Below are 25,219 nucleotides of genomic sequence, written 5' to 3' on the forward strand. Positions count from 1 at the left end.
CTTTTGGGTGTGAAATGATATCTCATTGTCGTTTTGATTTGCATTTCCCTAATGAGCAATGATGTTAAGAATCTTTTTCATGTGCTTATTGGCCATTAGTAATGTATTCTTTGGAGAAATATCTATTCAAATCATTTTCCATTTTGGTGGGGGGGGGGCATTTGTTTTTTTGTTGATTTGTAAAAGTTCTTATAAAGAATTCTTGGATGCTGAACTTTTATCAAACATTTATAAATATTAACACCCATTGTGTGGACTGTCTTTCACTTCTTGTGTCCTTTGAAGTACTTTTTAATTTTCGTCGTCTAATCTGTTTTTTTCTTTTGTTGCTTGTGTTTTTGGTGTCATATATAAGGAATTGTTGCCTTAATCCAAGGTTATAAAGATTTATGCATGTGTTTTCTTTTAAGATTTTTCAGGTTTGAGTGCCTCTGTTGAGGCCTTTGATCCATTTTCAATTAATTATTATATATTGTATGAGGTAGAGATCCAGCTTCATTTTCTGTGTAAGTATCTAGTTGTCCCAGCATCATTGAAAAGACTGTTCTTTCTCTCATCGAATTGTCTAGGTTTAAAAAAAAAAAAAAAAAAGAATTGTCTAGGTGCTCTTACCAAAAATCAATTAACTATAAATGTAAGGGTTTATTTTGGGGCTCAGTTCTTCCCCATTAATCTATATGTCTAATCTTTGTCTTGATTATTGCACTTGATAGTAATTTTCAAAATCAGGACATGCTGATCCTTCAATTTAGTTGTTCTCTTTTCAAGATTTTTTTTTTTCTATCTTGGATTCCTTGCATTTCCATATGAGTTTTAGATCAAGCTGCCAATTTCTATGAAAATGCCAGCTGGGATTTTGATGGGGATTGTGTTGAATCTCTTTGGGGAGTATTACCATCTTAAAATATTACATCTTCCAGTTCATGAACACAAAATATATTTCTATTTATTTAGGTTGTCTTTAAGTTTCATCATTTTTAATATAATACGTTATGAATCACTATATTGTCCACCCAATAAATTCTTGGTGCATAGTTCTTTTTAGGTGTTGCTGAATTCTGTTTGATAGTATTTCATTTAGGATTTTTGCATCTCTTCATAATTGATAGTTTTCACTTGGCATGATAGTTTTCTTTTCATGTGATTTCTTTTCTCTATTGCTGACATAAAATGAATTGGGAAATATTCCTTCCTCTTTCTTAGAATTTGTGAAGGATTTGGTGTTAATTTTTTTAATGTCTAATATAGAATTCACTGGTAAATCGGTCCCTGGGCCTTTCTTCATGGCAAGTTTTTTAGTTATTCAATGTTTTTACTTACTATAGGTCTATTTATGTTTTCTATTACATCTTTGAGTCAGTTTGATAATTTATATCTTTCTAGAATTTAGCCATTTCATATAGGATATCTAATTTGTTTTTTTCATTTTGAAATTTTATTATTTTTATTTTAATTACATTGTAGTTAACATACAGTATTATATGTTAGAATATTTAGCTTGTTGATGTATAATTTTTTATAGTATTTTCTGATACTCTTTTGTGTTTCTTTAAGATTAGAAGTAACATCTCTTCTTTTGTTCCTGATTTTAGCAACTTAAATCTTCTCTAGTTTCTTTTCTTGGTTAGTCTAGCTAAAGGTTTGTAACTTTGTTGACTTTTCAGAGAACCAAGTTTTGATTTCATTGATCTTCTCTGTTGTTTTTCTTTAATTTTTCTGCTCTAACCTTGGGTTGTTGGTTGGAATTGCTTTTAAAAAATATGTTTTTACAGCTACAAATTGTCCTCTAAGTACTGCTTTAGCAGCATCTCATACCAATTGGTGTGTTGTATTTTCCTTTTCAGTAAACTTTTGGTATATTCTGATGTCCTTTGTTTTTTGGGGTTTTTTTTTGGGGGGGGGGTTGTTGTTGTTGTTTTTAAGATTTATTTATTTATTTATTTGTTTATTTATTTATTCATGATAGACATAGAGAGAGAAAGGCAGAGACACAGGCAGAGGGAGAAGCAGGCTCCATGCCGGGAGCCTGACCCTGGACTGGATCCCAGGACTCCAGGATCACGCCCTGGGCTAAAGGCAGGCCCTAAACCGCTGAGCCACCCAGGGATCCCCTCTGATGTCCTTTGTGACTCAATCTTTTACTCCTTACATGTTTAGGAATATTTTTTTTTATTTTTACACTTGTAAATTTCCCATATTTTCTTTTTCTACTTTTTTTATTCTTTTGACTTTGGAGAACATACCTTTTATGTTTTTAATCTATTTGTTTTGTGTCCTAACGTATGGTCTGTCATAGAGAATCCCTATATACATTTGACAAAAATATGCATTGTGCTGTTTTGGGATGGAGTGCTGCATATGTTTGTTAGATATAATTAATTTAGTGTTGTTAAAGTCTTCTATTAGTTTATATTCTTTCTGGTTTTTCTGTGTATTACTGAAAATGGTTTAGGGGCACCCGGGTGCCTCAGTCAGTTAGTGCCCAACTCTTGATTTGGCTCAGGTTATGAGATTGAGCCCTGAGGTTTTCTCTCTCCCTCTCCCGATGCCCCTCCCCCACTCATGTGTTTGCTAAAGAAAGAAAGAAAGAATAAATAAATAAATAAATAAATAAATAAATAAATAAATAAACGTATTTTTTAAAGTGGTTTATTGAGTAATTTCCAACTGTTAGTATTGAGTGTTTTATTTCTCTCTTTAATTCTGTTATTTCATCATGTATTTTGGGGCTATGTTGTGAGGTATATGTATGTTTATAATTAGTATGTCTTCTTAATAGATTGAACCTTTATTGTTATAAAGTGACCTTATCTGTTTTTATTGACAATTTTTATCTTAGAATCAATTTTGCCTGATATTAGTAGAATCACCCCAGCTTCCTTTTGGTTACTGTTTACATAATGTCTTTTATTTCCCTATCCTCTTTCTTTCAACATATTTGGATATTTAAATTTAAAATGTCTCTTTTGGGACACCTGGGTGACTCGGTTGGTTAAGTATCTACGTTCTGCTCAAGTCATGATCTCGGGGTCCTGGGATCGATCCTCATGTTGGGCTCCCTGCTCAGTAGGGAGTCTGCTTGTCCCTCTCCTTGTGCCCCTCTCCCACTCGTACTTTCTCTCTCTCTCTCTCTCTCAAATAAATAAGATCTTTCAAAAAAAAATTCAAATGTCTCTTTTGACAGTGTGTAGTTGGCTTGTTCTTTTTAATACATTTTGCCAATCTCTGCCTTTCCATTTACATTTAATATAATTACTGATAAGGTAAGATTTACATCTGTCATTTTGCTATTTTCAATATGTCTTATTTCTTTTTGTTTTCTCTACATTTCTATTATTACTTTCTTTTAAGGAGATATTTTCTGGTATACCATTTTAAGTCCTTTGTTCTGTCTTTTATTATATTTTTCAGATGTTTTCTTAGTTGGTTGTCCTGGGGATTACAATTAACATCCTAATAGACAACAGTCTAGTTCAAATTAATACCAATTTAATTTCAGTAGTTTAGAAAAACTTTGATCCTGTATATCTCCATTTCATTTCCCTCCTCGCTGTGTTTTGTCCTCCATACTACTACATTATCCACTGAGAGATTTATAATTATTGCTTTATCAGCTGTCTTCTAAATTAAATAGGAAAAAAGTTACAAACAAAAAATACATTTGGTCATTTATTAAAAAAATACATTTATACTGTATTTTACCTATGTAGTTACTGTACTGATGCTTATTATTTCTTTGTGTGGATTTGAGTTACTCTCCAGTGTCCTTTTATTAGGTAAGGTCTGCTTGCAGCAACTTTTCTGTTTTTATTTATTTGAGAATGTCTAAATTTCTTGTGTGTTTTTAAAGGATACTTTTGCTGAATGTAAAATTCTTAATTGACAATCTTTTTTCTTTCAGTTCCTTGAATATGTCATCTCACTGCCTTCTGGCCTTCACAGGTTCTCGTGTGATATTGGCTATTAATCTCATTGAGGATCTTGTATGTGATGAATTGAGGGGTTTTCCTTGCTGCTTTCAGGACTTGCTCTTTGTCTTTGGCTTCTGATCATTTGATTAGGATGCATCTAAATGTGGCTTTCTTTGAGTTTATCCTTCTTGGATATGTACGTAAAGGTTTTTCATCAAATTTGAGACATTGTCATTTCTTCAGCTATCCTTTGTGCCTCTTTCTCTCCTCTCTTCTAGGACAACCATTGTGAATGTTGGTGCACTTGATGATATTCCATAGATCTCTGAGACTCTTATTTTTCTTTTTTTCCTTCTTTCTCCCCTCTTGTCCCCTCCCCTTACCTACATGTGTGCCTGCTTGCCTGTCTGCCTGCCTTCTGTCCCTCCTTCCCTCCTTCCTACTCTCCCTTCCTTCTTTCTCTCTCTCCTCAGAATGGATAATCCCAATGGGCCTATCTTCAAATTCACTGATTGATTGATTGATTTTTGCCAGTACAAATCTTTTGCTGTATCCATCATGGTGAATTTTGGATTTTAATTAGTGTACTTTTCAACTCTAGAATTTCTAGTTGGTTCTTTTAAAAAACTTTATTTTTTATTTGCTGAAATATTCTCCTGATACTTCCCTTTAGTTCTTTATACATAATTTCCTATAGCTCTTTGAACATATTTAAAATGTCTGATTAAAGTTTTTATCTGGGAAATTCAATATCTGAGCCTCTTCAGAGACATTATCTGTTGACTTTTTTCTTCCTGTATATGTGCCATACATTCTTATTTTTTTGCATTTCTTGTGATGTTTTAAAAGACTGGATATTTTAAATAATACAGTGTGACACTGGTAGAAATCAGATTATCCCCCACCTCAGGTTTTGTTGTTACTATTTGTTGTTGCTATGTTGTTTGTTTGTTTAATGACTTTTCTGATGTAATTCCATGAAGTCAGTATTCTTTGTATTGTGTAGCTATTAACATCTCTGCTTAGTTAGCTTAGTGGTAAACTACTGAATGGACAGAGATTTCCTTAAATATCTAGAACCCTAACATTGTTGGGGTTTGCCTTAGGAAGGCTTCCTCAAAAGTAGTGAGGGGGGATGGGAATAAAGCAATTTAAAACACCTTGAAACACTATACAGCTTACTATTCTTAAGGAAATTTAGCCAGTGTTCTTGAATGGATACTTCCTGTAAAGATTTGGTTAACTCCAGTGTTCTTTTGTTTAAAGGAATGACAACAATAAATAAATAAATAAATAAATAAATAAATAAATAAATAAATAAGGAATGACACCCCACACGCAAAAAAATAAAATTTAAAATTCACATAGGTCCCACAACATATTCTCCATAACTCTGGAGAAAAAAAACATCACCTTTTTGAAGCTGTTTTCCTGGTTGTTCCCCTGATTTGGTCTTAGCTCAGCCTTTCTTAATTTTAGCCTCATTTGCTATCTGTATATCTGAAATTTTTCAAAATAATCAAGATCTGGTTTCTTTTTATTTAACAGCTCTTCCTTTAGTATATCTCCCTTCCTACATTTTACTATAATTACAAGAAGAAACTGGAGGGCATCTCAACACTTTGCTTAGAAATTTCTCTAGATAAATCACCCAATTTATTAGGCACATTTTCTACTTTCCAAGTTATTGCAAACAGTGGTTATTATAAAACTTTCTACCACTATAAAATAAGTATATTCTTTCCTCTACTTTCCAATAACATTTATCTTACCGTCCTACAAATCTTCGCCCTACACATCTTATCAAAGACCACAGGTTCCTATTAACAACTTCTTCAAAGTTCTTTTTGTCTTACAATGTTAATTCACCCCAAGAGCCCACTGCTTGGTTATTTTGGGGTTTTTTTCAATATAACAACTCTTTTTATTTTTAATTAGCAAAAAAATTATTTTAGAACTAGAATATTTATTTATTCATTTATTTAAATTCAGTTTGCCAATATGTATAATACCCAGTGCTCATCTCTGCCTGGTCCTAAAACCAAATCACAATTTCAGATTTTTATTACAGCAACATCCCACTAACATGTACCAAAATTTTTAATTTATTATCATTATTATTTAGCAAATTATCCCCAAAATTTAGCAGTTTAAAATAAACATTTATTGTCTCACTTTTTCTCTGAGCTATGAATCTTATACTAGCATACTTGGATGTTTGGCTGCAGTCAGGGGATCAGCTGGGATTATGATCATCTGGGATTTCATTGATCTGGAATATCTTCTTTCAAGTTCACTCACTGGTTGTTTGCAAGGGACTTCAGTTCTTCTCCATGTGAGCCTCCCCAAAGAGCTTTTAACAGTATGACCTCCAGAGTGAGTAATAGAGTATGGGGGAGGGGGTGACAGCAAACACTAACATTCAAGAGTATCCAAGATAGAAACTGAATTCTATAACTTATCTTGGAAGTGACACGCTTCTTTAGAATGCTCTAAATCACCCATACCACCAACCAGTGCAACATGGAAGGGGCTACACAACAGACTGAAGCCAGGAGGTTGGAATCATTGAGAACTATCTTGAAACTGGCTGTTACAAAAGCTTGTTAAACATTTGAATTAGTTAAATTTAAAGAATTAAGAGGGCAAAAAACAAGTTATTTTTGTCTTCCTGGGGACAATGGACACTATTTCTGTGTGGCAGCATTCTCTCTTCCAGCCAAATATTTATTGCTTCCCTGACCTTTGGAAACATTACAATTCCTGGTCTGTATCTCTAGTTAACTCATTTGCTTTTTTATAGTTATAACAGCTTGTACACATAACCTAGAAGGCTCCCTAGCTAATCAGCATTTCCTTTGTCACTGTCTTTCTCTTTTCTTAAATACACATGTATTACCCAATATAAAAGACCAAAAACTGAGTACATGAAAAAAAATAGAGTAGCACAATGTATTCAGCTTTAAACTTAGCTTTAAACTCTAACCCTAAAATTATAAACCCCAGTCAGTTGATATAAATCCAAATGTTTCTATTCTTTTTTTTTTTTGGTAAATTTAATTTTTTTAATATATAAGGTGACATTTGTCAATAAATTTTCAGACAGTTAAACAAAATACCAAGAAGTAAATTTAATATCTCCTATTAACACATAATACAAAGGAAAATCAGGCTTGGAAAAAGCTGGAGCAGAATATTCACAAGAAGCCTTCAAAGATGCTTGGAGGTAATAATTTTAAAATGATATAAATTGAGAGTTTATGTACAACTTGGAAATTTCTTGTTTTGGTAAGCTATGTCATTTAGGGTACATGTGCTAATACTGTCTATTCTGGACCAAAAAGTATCGCATGTACTTAGAGGTTAGGTCTTTTGTATTTTCCCAGTTAGCTAATAATTTAATATTAACCTAGTTAATATTTTTACTTATTTGCCGTTTTGTGACTTAAATAAAATATAAGTGTTCAGTCTGTATCTTAATGGCTAATGTTTACTAGACTGTTAAAATGCCAAGTATAGGAATTGCAGTATTTTACCTACAGTCTTACATAACCTTAAAATATCCTGTGATCAAGCCCTATTATGATTTCAGAAGTTCGTTTATCATTTCCATTTTTTTGAACGGAAAAACTAAAACCTAGAGGGGATATGTAACTACCCTAAGCTCTTAAAGATGGCTAAGATTCCAACCTGTAGTTAAGTCCTTTTTTTTCCAGTACCTAAAGACAGTAGTGCCTCTCTTCCCTACTGGGCTCTAAATGAAGAGTAAATGTAAAGGCTAAAGTGTTACTTTTATATTGGCCCACAGTTCCTTCTCTCAGATGTTATGTTTGCTATGTGACATCTCCAAAACAACACCCTGTAGTCAAATATATTGATACTTCTGCAAGACCATAAATAAATAGATTCATCTCAGCCTAGATCACGTTTTGTTACCAAATTTGGTAGTGGTCAAGGTGGAAGTAGTTTGTTGCCTCTCCTCACTTCCAAATATCATATATTCCCAAACCATCTTGCATTTTAGAGTCTTGTATCTATAACTGTAGATGTTAGTTGGGGAACTTGCCCTCAGATTTCTAAGACATGTGCTCCAGCTAATATTTAAACCCAAAACAAAAGAGACTCAATCCTCCAGTCTCAGACAGCCGTGGATCACAGCAGGCCTATGTATATAACACTGATCGGCCTTGGTAAGAGTTGAGGTTTTTAAGGAGCAAAGAAGTATCTCTAGGTTAACTTCTGTGAGGAAAAACTGTGGAGCCTAGTCATGTTTGCATAGTCATCTTTCCCAAGTTATCAGTAGTTCTGCCTCTGATGGAACAAAATAAAAGGATTGGGGTGAGGCCAGAAGTATGGGTGAAAAAATTACCACCACCCACCCTCCCTAATACCAAAACTTCTTATCACTGTTATATACTGTGTTTACAAGTTGTCTCTCCTCATTCCATACTTCTATAAAATCATTCAGGTATTTTATCTCCTGTGCAAGTTTCAAACAAAATTGTGTATCACTTCTGATCTTTATTGTAGTTGTAGCTGATCTACATGTTTTGGGGTCAAGGATTAAGACCCTCAATAATTGTATTGCCATTTTTATAGGAGGGTCTTAGTAGATGCATACTGAAATAGTAGTGAAATGTCATAATTCTACAATATACTTTCAGTGGTTCTGCAAACAAAAAAAGTTTTAAAAGTGAATGTGGGGAATCCCTGGGTGGCGTGGCAGTTTGGCGCCTGCCTTTGGCCCAGGGCGCGATCCTGAGACTCGGGATCGAATCCCACGTCGGGCTCCCAGTGCATGGAGCCTGCTTCTCCCTCTGCCTATATCTCTGCCTGTCTCTCTCTCTCTCTGTGTGTGTGTGTGACTCTCATAAGTAAATAAAAATTAAAAAAAAAAAAGTGAATGTGGAAAGATACTAACAATTCTTGAATCTTGGTAGAGGCTGCCTATATCACTGTATATTTCTTTATTTTTTCATTATGATTGAAATTTTTCCATATAAGTTGAGGAAAGGAAAATTTTTGATGATGACATTCAGGTTATTTATGGAATACACATTTGACAGAATTGAAGAATTTAATGGTAATAAGTATAAGAGTGTAGATGTTTTATTAAATAGTTAATGTATACATTTACTTGTATATTAGCAATTGCTTAGTTATAGTTTGTTTGCATTCTAAGTGTTTCAATATCTAGTAGAATTCATTTGAATTAAAACTCTGAAAATAAGCTGTTCCACTTCTGTGTCTAATTTGTATTTTAGTTTGGGACTGAAGATGTTTGGTTTTTTTGTTGTTGTTATTTGAAGATTTTATTTATTTATTTATTTATTTATTTATTTATTTATTTATTTATTTATTTACGAGAACACAGGTGCATGTGATGGGAGGGAGAGGGAGAATTTCAGACTATGCATTTAGCACAGAGCACTTCTTGGGGGTCCGTCTCACAACCCTGAGATCATGACCTGAGCCAAAACCAAGAGTGGGACGCTCAACCAACTGAGCACCCGAGCACCCTGGAAAATGTTTATAAGGAATGATTAAATATGCCAAGTTTGGATTGATGTAATACTAATTAAATCTACAAGGTTTCTACTGCTAAGTCCTAGAAACCATTAGCAATGTGGACTGAACTGAAGACTTCTGAATCCATTAATTTTTAATAAAAATAAGTGTAAGTATTGGTATTTTGCATTTCTCTTTTTTAATGCCTATCATATTTATTTCTTCCCTAGATCTTCCTCAGAACTGTGATCCTAACATTCCCTTAGTTGCTCAGGAATTAATGAAAAAGATGATACGTCAGTTTGCAATTGAGTATATTTCAAAAAGTGGTAAAATTCAAGAAAATAGAAATGGTTCAATTGGACCAAGTCTAATATGTAAAAGTATCCAAATGAATCAAGCAGAAAACTCGCTTCAGGAAGAGCAGGAAGGCCCCTTAGACCTCACTGTGAATCGAATGCAAGAACAAAATACTCAGCAAGGTAAGATTTTGTGTACATGTGTGTGTAATTCATAATTTTATGTTTTAGTATTTAATATACATAAAACCTTACATTCATAAAGAAATTTATTTTAGAAGTAATATTACTTGCAATTACCTAGCCTATGGGATGAACTAGAGAGAAGTGCTGAATTTTGTATTGTTTTTTACTTTGTTTTTGAAAGAGAATTTGAGGTGCTCTTGGTCTCTTTTCACAATTAAATATATGGTGAGAAAATCCTAACAAGCAGCTTAAAAACAAAGAATACAAATAAAGAGATGTATTTAATGAGAAATTGTTTTTAAAACATACAGCTGAGAACATTAAGCACTTGCTGTTCAGTTTTTTTATACTTAGATGAAAAATAAAAAAAAATAGGTGATTTTTCTTCAATTATTTATGGGGAAATAATGGGAGAAAAAGAAAAGTTAATATATGTGATAAATATAATCATGCAACTAAGAATATAGAGATACATTTTTCATAAGAAGCCTAAATGATGAAGTCTGTGGTGGACTGATCTAATAGTTAATTGAAGAAGAGCCATAATTCACAGAGGAAAGGAAGGAAGGGCCTTTTAAGTGCTTGTGGAGGATGCCAAATAAGTGTTTGCCTGGAGAAGAGAGAACAGGTATCTTTTGTTAACACAAGTTAGGAATAGTGTTGTCAGTCCTTGAAGCCAGGAAAATACCAGCATTAGGTTTGCTTATAGAAGGAAGTGTGTGTTTGGGCTCTAATGAAGAGTACCTAGTTAATGTTTAAAGAAGATGGTCTTTTCATTGTATAACATTAAAATTGAGAGGGGATGAATTAGGGAAATGATTTTCTCTTTTTGCTTCCCTAATTTTAGGTCGTGGGAGTTTACTTACGTAGAAAGATCTGAGAAATATTAAGATAATAATTAGTTTATAAGACAGAAATGTCAAAGATGACTACAATATAAGGCTTGAGGAAAAAATACATCAACACATAGAATTTTGGAAGTTAGCATGGAATTTTTAGAATTTTGCTTGGTTGTTGTTTTGTTTTGTTTTCCATGTTTCATACCCTCTTAGAGCTCTTTGTCGAAGGCAGGTCAGTGTCCTAATGAGACTAAAACATAGGCTTTCTTTAGTACCTGGCAGACTTGTGGTTGACCAGCTCTGCTGCTTAATTACTCGAACAAGTAACTTTACCTGTGGGAGTTTTAAGTTTCCTCATTTATTTTTTGGCATTAATAATAATAGCAAATTCATTAAAGCAATGTGAAGATTAAATATGAAGTAACCAACTCATAAAAGATAGTCAGACACTAGTCTCCATACTGTGTTTCTCCTTTTCCTTACTATCACCGAAGAAAGTCTTACGGTAACATTATAGTGACGATCAAGTATCTGTGTGGTCATTACACTAAATGTGGCAGAACTTTCTTTGAATAGCCCAGTGACTAGAATAATTTCTAGGATCTAGAAATTAGAGGAAAACAGATTTCAGGTCATATGAAAAAGAATGTTTTTTAAGCATCACACATTTCTCCAAGTGGAAAATGGTTGCCTTGTCATTAGAGGTATTCAAAAGCATCAGACGAGTGGTTGGAATAAGTGACATTTTAAAAGTAAATTTCCAGTCCTTAAATTCTGTGATTCTATGAATGTAAGTGATAGAGCAGACCCACGTATATGTGGAAAACAAGTAATGTAAATTATTTAAATTACTGTGATATTCTCTGCAAAGTGCACAGATATGTATGTGAACAAACTTTTTGTTGTTGTTTTTTTTTTTTGTGAACAAACTTTTCATCTGAAGATTAAAAGAGTAACAATAGTAGATATAAATCTATACCTTAAATCTTGATTTTGGGGGATTACTTCTTATCTTACACGATTATAGGAATCATTTAGTCTAGTGTGGCTTATAGTGTAGAGAGCAAGGGGGAGAATGTTAATAGATTAAGCCAAAAAAAATAGAGACCAGATTATGAGAAAACTACACAGGAAATATTGAAGATTTTGACTTTCTTATGGCCACAGAAAACTCCTAGATTGCTTCAAGCAGAGAGTAATAAAATTAGGTTGTTTTTTTGTTTTTTGTTTTTTGTTTTTTTTATAAAGCCTACTGCTCTGGTATAAATTGGTAGGTTTTAAGTTTGCACACTTGTACACCAAATCTTAAAAAAAAAAAAATAGAGGATGTATCCTTTGATGCATGTGTGTGTGTATGTATACATCCAATATCTGTACTAATGTTTCCATAAATTAAAAATTTTAAGGTTAAAATAAAGATGATTTTTAAGTGTCTTGCTAATCACAACTTCACTGCTAGTATCTTATTACACACTATAAACTTTGAGAGAATTTTATTAATAATGATAGAAGGTATAAATCCACATTTCAGATGGTTTTCTTTTTAAAGATTTTATTGAGATAAAGCGAGAGACAGCATGAGCAGGAGGGAGGGGCAGAGCGAGAGGAAGAAGCAGGCTCCCCAACTGAACAGGGAGCCTGATGTGGGGTTGGATCCCAGGATCCTAGGATCATGATCTGAGCTGAAGGCAGATGCTTAACTGACTGAGCCACCCAGGAGCCCCTCAAATGTTTTTTTTTAAGAATCAAAATTTAGTGGGGGTGGGGGCACATGGGGGCTCAGTCAGTTAAACATCTGTCTTCACCTCAGGTCGTCATCTTGGGGTCCTGGGATCGAGCTCCCGAGTCAGGAGTCTGCTCCTCCCTCATCTATGCGCACATGCTCTCTCTCACTCTCAAATAAATAAAATCTTTTTTAAAAAAGATTTAAAATTTTTGCCCTGATTATACTGCTCTTACCTATAATCATTAAAGTGCTTAAACTAGCGTGGCAATGTTCTGCCTTTGTTTATTTGTTAGTGCTGGTATCTTCCATAGTATGCTCACTTATAATGTCTTAACAGTACTCACTTAAGACCATTGTTCATTTTGTGAGTTTCTTTATTCAAATTAGATGATGTAATCCATAAATCTAATAGTTAATCTAACCATTAATAATGTGAATAACTTATGGGTAGTCTAACTTCTAAATCTTTAAATTATTAATCACAAATGGTTTTATAGGTAAACTTCATATAACGGTAAAGCAACAGACAATTTCTGTCTTTTCTATTCTAAAGAATAGAAAAGAGAAATATTGGTATAATTTTTATATCTAAACCAGACCAAAAAAGCAAAAGAAAAAAAGTTACAAACCAGTTTTACTTACAGACATAGGTGCAAAAAATCCTAAATATGTATTAGCAAGTTAAATATAGTGAGTATAAAAACATAGTAAATAATGACAGTGAGGCATGTATGATTCCACAGTTGAAAAACCTCTATGATTTTCCACATTGCCAAAACAGAAAAGAAACATATCATCTTGATAGAGAAAAATTCTACAAAAGCTGACACATTTATAATAAACATTTATAATAAAAAAATGTTTATCAAATTAAATGAGCACTGCCACTACCAAAAATATCACATCCTGATGATTTAAAGTAATGAACAAGACAACAGTGCACACTATCACCAATTTATATATCACCAGACCGTAAGAGGGCCTGACTTAAGTAGCATGATGAGAAAAAAAATAGAAGTATGAAATTAAGCAATAATATCTTACAAGGAAAGAATGAATAAATAAAATTGTGGTTGCTTACAAACAATGTGGTTGTGTATGTAGAAAGTATGAAAGAATAGGTAAACTTTTAGAACTGGTAAAAAGTTCAGAAAAGGTACTGCTCACAAGATCAGTATATATCACTGCAAATCAGCAACCACCCAGCTAGACCATCCAGTTTTTTAAAAAATCTCGACAGTAGCAACAAAAGCAGGAAATGCACCAAAACACCAAAAATGAAACTAATAAACTATTCCAAACCTTACGGAAAACATGATACTTTTGAAGGCTACAAAATGAGACTCTCAAAATAAGCAATTATATTTTAAATGAACGGGCAGGCTCTAAAAGATAGCATTTCATCCTTAATATGCTTATAGATTTAGTGTCATTCCAGTCAAATTCTCAGTGGGTTTATTGTGAAAAATGACCTGCCAATCCTAAAATTTATGAGCAATTCTGAAAGAGCTAAGCATTAGTAAGTCGAGGTGTTTGAGGGAGTCACTCTAGACATATCAAGACTTAATGCAGTACAATTAAAACACGGTGCTATTGGCCATATACATATCAGTAGAACATATGAGCAAGCTGGAAGCTCTCCAGACATTAGTGGAATCTAGTATAAGGTAGAGATGTCATTCTATATCACTGGGAAGGATGGCCTCTTGAATAAATGGTTCCAGGGCAACTGGTTAATCATGTGGGACCAAAGGGAAAAAAAAAGATTCCTACGTCACACCACTCACAAAAGTAATTCCAGTGGGTTAAAGAGCAGCTAAATGTGAAAGGAAAAACTTACAGAAAAGATCTAGGATTAAATCCTAACGAACTCAAAATAAGGAAGACTTTCTTAAGATGCAAGAATAACAATCTGTACAACAATTTTGTGAATTTGACCCTATTGGGATAAGCTTAAGTATTATGAAAATCACTATGAACAGAGTGAAAATTCAAGGCTAAAATGAAGACAGTATTTATAACTGATAACACCTGGCAACCATTTATAATAAAAAATGTTTATCAAATTAAATGAGCAAATAGAAACTAACAGAACAAAACTAAAGTGAATGAGAAAAATACAACCATGTAGAAAAATAGGCAAAAACACTTGTCAGAACAGAATTAGCTATATAAACCAAGAAAAAGATACTCAAAAGAATATCCTACCCAGTCTCTGCCCCAATATAGGGTTCTTTTGGTCTATCATATAGGAGATGGTAAGTCAGTCGCTGATTGATAATAAGTACTTGCCAAAAATCTTTGAGAGCTCTGATAATTAAGCTCATATCTCTGAAACATCTGCCTTTTGTTTTATATTTTTTCTGTCTGCAACAATATTTTACTTAACAGTACTATAAAAATGTGTAGAAATTATTAACCCTAAGACCTCTCTTTTCCATGCTAATCTTTAGGGGACTTTTCCTCTCTGCAGCAATATGAGAAAATTTACTCCTTCTACTAGTGCTGTAAATATTTATTGAAACTATTATGTTGGGATCCCCGGGTGGCGCAGCGGTTTGGCGCCTGCCTTTGGCCCAGGGCGCGATACTGGAGACCCGAGATCAGGTCCCACATCGGGCTCCCGGTGCATGGAGCCTGCTTCTCCCTCTGCCTGTGTCTCTGCCTCTCTCTCTCTCTCTCTCTTTCTCTCTCTCTCTCTCTCTGTGACTATCATAAATTAAAAAAAAAAAAAAAAAGAAAGAAACTATTATGTCTTTCTAAACTTCTGTTTTCCATGCAAATCTTTTCATCTTTAATTGTTTTTTCAAAGTCAATTTCCATATTCCTCATTTTCCTTTCCTTCTCTTCTACAAACTCTAGACAAGCTTAAAATGTAGTTACCCAGAGGGGAACATTCCCATTTACCTCTCCATTGTACTTTCTAACCACGTGTTTCAAAGAGTAGAAATATTTCTTGGTGCACTTTCATTTATACAGATTTGTATAAATACTCTGAGCCTCAGAATCTGGGAGGAAGTAAGTCATGCATTGCTTGTACTAAGGATTCTTTTTTGCCCTGGCACACTGAGTTAAAAATGTCATTCACGTGTCTTTTTAAAAAATTTTTCAGTTTTAATCTAGGGCCAAACTAAAAACTTCTCCTAAATTCTAAAGTACAGGAAGAAATACGCAACCTACAGACTTTATCATTATTGTGATACTCATGAAGATCTTACCAGTCCTATACAAAAGATCAGATGTGGGCAGAGATGAAACAGCATGTCATTGGCCCAGCTGGTGTAGATTTCTGTAATGAGGTTCAGTGAATATTCTCCTAGAGCTTTCTTTATAGCAAATTTCTCACTGCATTGCAGTTGTTTCCATGTTTATCTTTCTTTCCCCTATACTATACCTTTGACATGTTGGTTTTATTGGCTTAAAAATCTTCATTGTTTTCAAATATTACTGATAACTAAAATGGGACTTGAGACTTGATCATTGGATTTATGATTTTTTTAGCAGTGAAATTTTTTATTTTAAACATTTTAAATGGAAAATATGTTAATACTTTCTTAAACAACATATGAAACATTAAGTGTCATGATGAACATTAGTTATTGCACTGCCTTGTAATATCTTCACATTTCCCCTCAAGCTAATTGGCAACAGATAAGTAAAAAAAAAATTCAGAAATTACTACTACAACTGCTACCGGCAGGCTAACCTTTGGAAATCACATCTCCTAATTTGAGTAAGATTTTTAAAAAATCAAAATTATGTGTGAAACTAATATCAGATAGGCTTCAAGTGAGCATTTGGGAGACTGCATTGAATAACTTCTATGACTTTCAGTGATATGTTTAGTATTACTAAGTATCCTTTGCCTCTGCTACTGTCACTACTAGTCTGGTTTCTTGGCTGAGATTACAGTAGGTGAAGTTGTCAGCTGAGATGTTAAACTGTAATTAAGAGAGCCAATTATAGTTTTATGATGTTATGTTTATGCCATTTATAAATGGAGCCTGTTGTTACTCTGTTAGGAAAATACTGAACAGTTTCTATAGTTCAGTTCAGAAGGTATTTATGTATTCACTAATGAAGTCAATAAAATTATCTATCTTGTTTTTTAGTGCTAAGCTTTCGTTTTTGAAAGCTAAAGACATGGAAGAAATGTTATGTTCTATGCTTAATATAATACCATATTTTATTAAACCTGAAGAATAAAACATATCTATCTAGATTACTCCATGTGCCTTTCAATCTAATATTCTCCGACTGTAGGGATAGAAGAAACAGGTGATACTTAAAAATCCCAAATCAAGGCATACCACTCATCCGCTTTGAAACCTTTTAATGGGGGGATCCCTGGGTGGCTCAGCAGTTTAGCACCTGCCTTCAGCCCAGATTGTGATCCTGGAGGCCCAGGATCGAGTCCCACATCGGGCTCCCAGCATGGAGCCTGCTTCTCCCTCTCCCTGTGTCTCTGCCTCTCTCTGTCTCTCATGAATAAATAAGTAAAATCTTTTTTAAAAATTTAATAAATAAATAAGACCTTTTAATGGCTTCTCATTGTCCTTAGGATAAAATCTAAAATCCTGAACAAGATCCAGCTGCTGTCTACCAGCCACATCCTGTGGCTCTCGTTTTGGTCCTCATGCTCGCTATCCCTCATTTTCTTCAATATGTTGTATAGCCTGGCCTTAGAACATTCACACGTGCAGGTGCCTCTCTGTAGAAGCCACTTTCTACCTCCACCAATTTATTCTACATAAAACATAACTCTTTTTTTTCCAGGTGGTTTAAACATCACTTCTCTAAGAAAACCTCCCCATACCTCCTAAATTGCATGTACATACATGTACATGTACACATGTGAGCACGTTTCTATTAATTCCCACCAAAATTTAGTTTGGGTCTCTTATTATATTTTCTCATAGCATCATTTGTTTCCATCATCTTATTTTGTGCATCTTGTGTGTTAAAACTTTTCCCCCTACATTATTTTATTTTAGGTTGTGTTTTTCCCTTTACTTCTTTTTTTTCTTTGCTGATTTTGAAGTTATATACTTTATTGCTGTTCCGTTAGTTGGTTACGTTAGAAATTAAGTGTGTAATTAGCTGAACAGTTAATATACAGAATTTAGAGCATTTTAAGTTGCCATCTATCCCAACGCATAGAGCTGTTTTATCAGTGCTTTGGTTCTCTTTTTATGACACCACAGTTTAAGCATTTTAACTATTTATTTCATATCATCAATTTTTGTTTAGATTTACATATATGATGACCTTTTCCTTTGCCCACTATTCCTTCCTATAGCTCAGATTTTCCTTTGGGAACAGAAATTCTTTTAATAAACAGAATTCTCTTAATTTTATTGATAATAAATTCCCAGGTTTTCTTCAGTTTCTCATTCTTTTTTTTTTAATGTATGTTCTTAAAAGATAATTTTTCTGGGTATACAAGTTTAGGCTGACAATTATCGTTTTGTCAGAACTACTCTCAAGAATGTCTTGGCTTCCATTGTTGCTATAACTGCAAGTAATAAGCTTTCCTTTATAGGTGATCTTCATACTGTGTACTTTCAGCAGCTCTCTTTCTCTTTGTGTGTTTTGTTTATAGTGTTCTGCAGGTTGTCTTGAATATGTTTGGGTATAGATTTATTTATTCTGATGGGTAATCATGATTTCTATGACTTAGGACAAATGTCTTTCATCAGTTGTGATTTTCTTAGCCATTATCTTTTCAAATTACTATACCTCTCACTTTATCACCTGTCAGAATCTAATAAGACATATTTTGGATCCTCTCATTCTATCCTCTGTATCACCTATATTCTCTTATATTTTCCACCTCTTTGTCTCCTTTTCTTGCATCCTGATTAGGGTATTTAGAACAATTTCCAAATTCACTAATTCTCTCCTGAGCTATTCTAATTACTGCTTAAGTATCTTGAGTTTCTAATTTGTTATTACGTTTTGCATTTCCAGAATTAGTTGTAACATTTTTGAAATATGCCTGTCTGTTTGCCCCTAATTTTACAAAAGAATCGATAAGCAAGATATCAAGAGTGACTGGGAGGATTATTTTAGGTAAGATGGTCAGGAAGGTCTCCCTGAGGAAATGAGTTTGAGCATATGAAGACCTGAGGGCAAGGCATTCCAGGCAGAAAAAATATCAAAGACAAAAGTACCAGAAATCAAAAGAAGCAGGAACAAATCAGTTATGTTTGAGGAATTGTATGAAGATTGCCTCAGTTACTTAAAAATCAGGAGACTATTCAAAGCTTTTTCTATAAAGTCAGATTATAGAGTGTCAAGAAATATAATTGTCACAGAATGTGTGAACTGGATTTTTTTTGGTTTTCTGTCTTATAAGGAATATCACAAACAAATAGCCATGCACTTTACAGTCAGATGTTCCTTAATGTTCCCATGTAAACAAACCGTCACTTGACTAACGTAATTAGCTGTATGAAGCCTAAAAAAGAAGGAAAGGAAGAGAGTGGGGAGCAAGAGAAAGAAAAGATTAACTTCTTTCTAACCGTTACATTTTTTCTGAATATTTGTTAGAGTTTGGTATAAAATTGGCCACTGTAGCACCACATGGTTTCTAAGTGACAATACAGTGGACTTTAGTTTTCTCTGTAATTTTCTTCTATTTTCCCTCTAAAGAGATATCTTTCATAATGTATACCTTAATACAACTTTTGAAGTTATCAGTTTGACAAAATTGTGTTCTCATTCTCAGATTGAATAAAAGTAAAACTTACATTACTTCTATATTTAAAATCTTCCTCTTAGTTTTCTAATATATGAAAAACAAAATTTAAATTTATTTCCATGACTTGTATGGCTTCTCTAAGATCTTGTCCCTGCCCACCTCTCTGTCTCTCTGTTTTACGTATTGTATTCAAGATTATACACTTGAGCACATTCTTTATAATAGCAAAGGGTTGGAAATATATTCTCATTTGCAAAAAAAGCAGTAAGGGATAAAAATTAAAAGCATGGTTACCTATAAAGGGATGAAGTAGGATGAGGCAGACGGGACGGGATGAAAATGCTGTGAATGGACCTTATTATATTGTTTATGTAAATATCCTACATATTCCAAAGAATATACATTTTTTAAAATAAAGCAATCCTTAAAATTTGAGAAAGAATGTAGCAAACAAATCCTGGCTGCATTATATTAGTAACATATTGGCACTGAGGAAAGAATTTATGTCTATAATTCTTATATGTCTATAAGCCATATTTTGACTGTGCATTCTTAGTAGAGGATATTTTAAGGACAGAGTGCTTTAAAGAAATCCTTTTGGTAATATTAGTAATAATATTGCCCGTTTGTTCTTTAAACGATAAATATATAATCATGTAACATTGTTAGGGAAACAAGATTTCTAGGGTAAGAAAAGAAAAACGAATAAAATCAGAGTAGTAAAAACCCTGTAATATTACATGTGGTTTGGAAATGTCAATGCAAATTCACAAATTTTTTTTCTCTTCAAAAATATGTATTTCCTAGTCTGACTGCTGAAGTACCCTAAAAGCAGTGACATTTCAATTGAACCTATACCTGGATCATGATCTCTAAACACTATTTTCCTTTAAAAGGAATCTGGCCTCCTTGCAATCCTGGTCTGGATCAGAAAATGTACAAAATGAGCCTAGAACATCTTGTGCCAGCAAGCAAGGAAGCTCCAAAGACTAATTTGTCAACAGAATACAGAAGCCAATGTTAAGGGTTCCCCATTGGCCAATAAGAGAACATTTGAGCATCAAAACGAAGAACAATTGTAACTGAAGCATGCTGAATGTTTTAAAATCCATTAGTTTATAATAATCAAAGTCTTTAGTCCACACTGAAGGTACACAGTGTACCAACTCCTTACTGTGCAAATGAGCAATTAAAGGAAAAAGTTAAGCATTCATCTTTCTTTCTTTTTAAACAAATCGTATTTCAGGACCAAATAGCCATCATTTAAGGAAGATTCTTAAAGAAGAATTCCAGCTAATAAATATGGAAGACTAAAAATACTAATATTTTGCAGCTCCTAATAAGAGAATTGCATCAAACATCATCATCAGAAAATAAAACTTATTAGACGAGAGGTCATTTCGGGAACTGTACAATGGAGGCAGGGTCAAATTATCACCATCAGAACACACTGATCGCTTGAGCATTATTGAGATTAGATTTTATGTGCCACATCATATGTCGTATCACTTTTGAAGTACTCTTGCCAAAAACATTGAAAAGGAATCCAAGCAGTTCTTTAGGCCAGTGGTTCTCTAATATGGTTCAGAAAGCTCTTGGAGCCCCTGAAACTTTTTCAGATACCCTGGGTCACACTAATACTAATATTATTTGTCCTTTTCACTCTCATTCTCTCACAAGTATATAATGAAGTCCACCAGAGACTACTAGTATATCTAAATATATTGAATAGAGAAGCATATATGACAATATGGCTATCTTATATTAAGCTAGACATTATATAGATATGCAAAATTATTTTAAAATCTATTTTACTTTGAAAATGTTATTCTTTAAAATGTTTTTAAAAACATTAACAAAGTTATTGTTATCAAGAATATTTTTTAAATTTATCTATTTAATTTCTATATAATATGGTAATATCAATGGATGTAACTCATCTAAACAAAAGCTTTTTGTGATCCATAGTATTTCTTAAGAGTAAAAAGAAATGAAATCCAAAAGTTTGAGAACCATTTGCTTTACAGTTAATTCCAAGTTTATCAGAGTTATTGGGACATAGAACAAAGGAAAGGACACCACAGGAAACAGAACAAACCGTAATGTAAAATGTTATCCATTAGTACCCATGACCTAGCTTCTTCAAAAAGTCAGTGTTGGGGCACCTGGGTGGCTCAGTTGCAAGACCACGTGACTTCTAATGTCAGGGTTTTGAGTTTGAGCCTCACGTTGGGTGTAGAGATTACTTAAGTAATAATAAGTAAATAATAAGTAATAAACTTAAAAAACAAAGTCAGTGTCCTGAAGACTCACTGGAGGGAATTTCAGTACAAACCAAGTTTTAGACCATAGCAAAGAATTGGTATGGTTATATGTGGAAATGTTTATGTTTTAAAGTTTCATGCCACAGAAATGACGTAACATCTGGAATTAGCTATAAAATACTTAATAGGGATAAATGGAGCAAGTATAGCAAAAATCTAGGTAATTGATCAAACTGAAGAGAGGATATAAGGGGGAATCATTCTATATTCTTACATGTTTGAATTTATCTTAATAAAATTTATTTTTTTAAAAAGAGTGGATCACCTTTTCAGAGGCTTTGCCCCATCATTTGTTCCAGCATAGTAACTTCCACTTGCCATTGTTATTACTGTGTCCTATTACTGTGTTTTATTTTCATTATAAGTCCTAACACCTTGTGACTTTTTTTTATTGATTTGTTTATCTTTTCTTTGTCTTCCCCTCTAGAATGTAAGTTCCATGAAAGCAGAACATTTTCTATCGTATTCCCTTACCTGTTTCCTGTGTGCCTTAAAAAAGGACTGGCATATTGTATCCATTCAATAAGTATTAATTGAATAAATGAATTATAAAAGCCAAGTGTTATAGGAAAACTAGAAAATAAATAAGCAAATGAAGAAAATAAAAATTATCCTTTCTTACCTACCCAGCAGTCACTGCTCCTGTTAAATTTTCAATCCAGTTTCTTCTGGGAGGAAATACATACACTCACTCTCTCTTTGTCTTCCCAGAGCTCACTCCCACAAATCATACGCTTCACAATCCTCTGCAACTTGTGTTTTTTCAAAATAATATTTTTAAACATCCTTGTTACTAAATACTTTAATACAGAATCACTTAGCTGAATAGTATTATATTTTGTGGAACGATCACATATTTCATTCTGTCTTTAGATATGTAAGTAAGCCTGCTTGAGCTAAGACCTTGTACTCGATTTCTACTTCACATGTATTCCTAGAAGTAAAGTTGCTGCAACAAGGTGCGCATGCATAAAGCTGTTAGAAGTCAAGATAGTGGGGATGGTAGTGAGTTAGTGATCAGAGGCAGATAGGGTGGGGGGGGGTGTCTCTTGGTTGATGGTCATAATTAGATGCTGTTTATATAGGACTATAGTTTATGAAAATTCATTAAACTGTATACTTGTGTTTTTATTACGAATGTCATATTTCAATAAAAAGTTTTTAAAAATATAAATCATTTTTGAATATACATGATAGAGACTATCAAATGTATGGTTAACAAATGTAAAGTCTTCCAGTGTGATATTGTTGTAATAAGTAAATATCGCACATTTTAGTAAAATGTTTGGTTAAAATTTGAACTTATAGAATAAGGTAGTGCAATACATGGGGTAAAAAAGAGAACTTGTTTTTGAAAATGTTTCTTAAGTATCGACTTGAAGCCTTATGAAATTTTGTTTCAATTCAGTATTTGGTGGAAGTACTGAGACCTTAATTAATTTTTGCATCCTAAATTCACGATAAGCACTTTAATTTATATTGCCTTTTATTACTAATAAATAGTAAATTAATGAATTCTATGGGTTTCAGCTATATATGCACTAAGTAAACCATTTTGGGAAGGCTATAACTTTCCCTTTTAAAAACATGCTTGCTTGTAGAAGGAGGCAAATAAGGGAAGGAAAAACCAAAACCAATGTTAAAACTTAATTGATATGCTACTCTGATATTTTATTGGTTATTTCCCCCAGGACTCTGGAACTTCAACTCAGTGGTTAAATCAGTAACATCAAAAACAATTTAAAAATAAAATTTGGGTAATCCAAGGGAATCTTATACTTTGGTATTACTGTGTTAATAAGTTTTTATAGTAAATTTGAGTTAATAAGTTATATGTATGCAGGTATGTGCCCACACACATATTTTACTAATCAGATCCTCATCAAAGATCAGCACTGTTGTCATGTGGTATATTTACTTCCAGGTTTTATTCTATATTTGATTTTTTGGCTTTTTTTTATGGTTCATTTTCTATATTTTTATTCAAGTTTATATCCTCCTTTTTAAAAACTTTGTAATAGCAGTTGCACAATGTTCAGTGTTTTATTAATTACCTTAACTGATACGTAGACTTAATTCTCAAGTGAAACTACTATGATTTACATAACCATTTTTTAATTATATGGGGCTGTAAAAATTGTATTGATCAGTAATATTAAAATCTTTGGTATATCTTTGTACATGACATTTTCATGTTAAATATTTTCTTCAAAGTGTGAACATTTAAGAAAAGTATGAACATTCTTAAGATTTGTGATGACATATTGCTGTAATGTTTCCAAAAGGGTTGTATTCCTGAACTAGTAATGTTTGACCATGCTATGTTTATTGCACCATTACCAACATTGTGATTTTTCTTTTCAAAACATCGCAGATTAGAATTGTAGTTAAAATGTAGTTTCTGGTACAGGGCTGTCTGAGTTTGAATGGCATTTTTGCTACTTACAACTGTGTGACCGTGGGCAGGATAGTTAACCTCTCTTTCACTTTCAGTTGTGTCATTAAAGTTTGCAAATTAGGGAAACGTATTTATGTATTGGGTTGTATAAGCACTAAATGGGTTAAGATACCTAATACTCTTAGGTAGTGCTTCACACTTTATGTGTACTATAGAAAAATACTATTTTTATGTATTTAGATTGTTTGTGAGTTACTAATATTTTCTAGAAATCAGCCAAATATAAATGAATTAATAATTTACAGCATAGGAATCTCCTAAAGGGTACAGTTAAGACCAGAAAGAGTCTGACTCCACAGAGGCTGACTAGGACATTGAGGGCATAAAAGAAAGACAAGACCTGCGGCGCCTGGGTGGCTCAGTCTGTCGAGCGTCCGACCTGTGGTTTCCTTGGGTCGTGGTCTCTAGTCATGGGATCAAGCCCCACATGAGGCTCCACACTCAGCAGAGTCTGCTTGTGATTCTCACTCTTCCTCCTCCTCTGCCCCTCCCCACCTGTGCACACTCACGCACGTGTGCACTCTCTCTTTCATAAACCTTTTTTTTTTTTTAAAGACAAGACCCATTTAAAAAGGTAGAAATAGCTTTAAGGTATTTATTAAGGCTGTTAACATAAGTTTGCAGTTTGCATAAAAAATTACTAACTTTTAAGTAGCGTTGATTTTGATTAAAGCTTTATTGCTAGTAATTGCCATTTCTATGAAATTTAATTTGGAATATTCTTCCCTTCTAGATAACAAAATGTATGTGATATTTTCTCCTCATTAAAATTTACTTGCTTTCATGTAGTGACTCTTACTAATATTTACATATTTAATATTGATGAGAGATAATGTAGTTTCAAAGACCTTTTATCTCAGACTCATGCTGCTGTATGGACTGAGCTTCATTATTTATCTTGAACAGCAACTGAAGGCCAATAGTATTGTGAGGAGTTAATATGTTTGTAATATAGTTAATATTCATAATTGATTAGTGATCATCAGTCTTGACAATTTCTGAAGAAAAATCTATATGATTATTAAAACCTAAAAAAAATATAGAAACCATTCTTGAGCAGAATTTTTCTGTGTGAAACTAACCCTCTCTCCCATATAGATGTCAGCATTTTGACTGTGTTGTTATTTCTGACTAGCGGAACAAAGTTCATTGATTGCATGACTGTTTGAGTCTGTTGTATGCAATGCTGACTGTTGTGACAAACAGAGCAAGTCATTGATGAGTCACTGAATAAATCTGTATTGAGGTACTGTTCCTTCCAGGCC

The 25,219-nt window shown here is 33.3% G+C and overlaps 1 protein-coding gene across 19 annotated transcripts in view; it reads left to right on the forward strand.

The window, feature by feature from the left end:
- The window catches only part of LCORL (ligand dependent nuclear receptor corepressor like), a 159,277-nt gene that overhangs the window by 95,488 nt on the left and 38,570 nt on the right, over positions 1-25,219 (forward strand). For 12 of the 19 annotated variants that reach the window (XR_011997237.1, XR_011997239.1, XR_011997238.1 and 9 more), the window contains one exon: positions 9,650-9,901. The exons of 5 other annotated variants lie outside the window; for them this stretch is intronic. Coding sequence is in view for 9 of the 14 variants with exons in the window: in XM_072738013.1 (XP_072594114.1) it covers positions 9,650-9,901 (252 nt within the window). In the remaining 5 variants the exon portion in view is untranslated. Of the gene's footprint in view, positions 1-9,649; positions 9,902-20,068; positions 23,263-25,219 lie in introns of those variants that run through there. 2 more of the 19 variants (XR_011997240.1, XM_072738017.1) reach the window with 2 other exon arrangements.

The sequence above is a fragment of the Vulpes vulpes genome, chromosome 14, assembly GCF_048418805.1.
Source record: "Vulpes vulpes isolate BD-2025 chromosome 14, VulVul3, whole genome shotgun sequence".
In the NCBI taxonomy this organism is placed as follows: Eukaryota; Metazoa; Chordata; class Mammalia; order Carnivora; family Canidae; genus Vulpes; species Vulpes vulpes.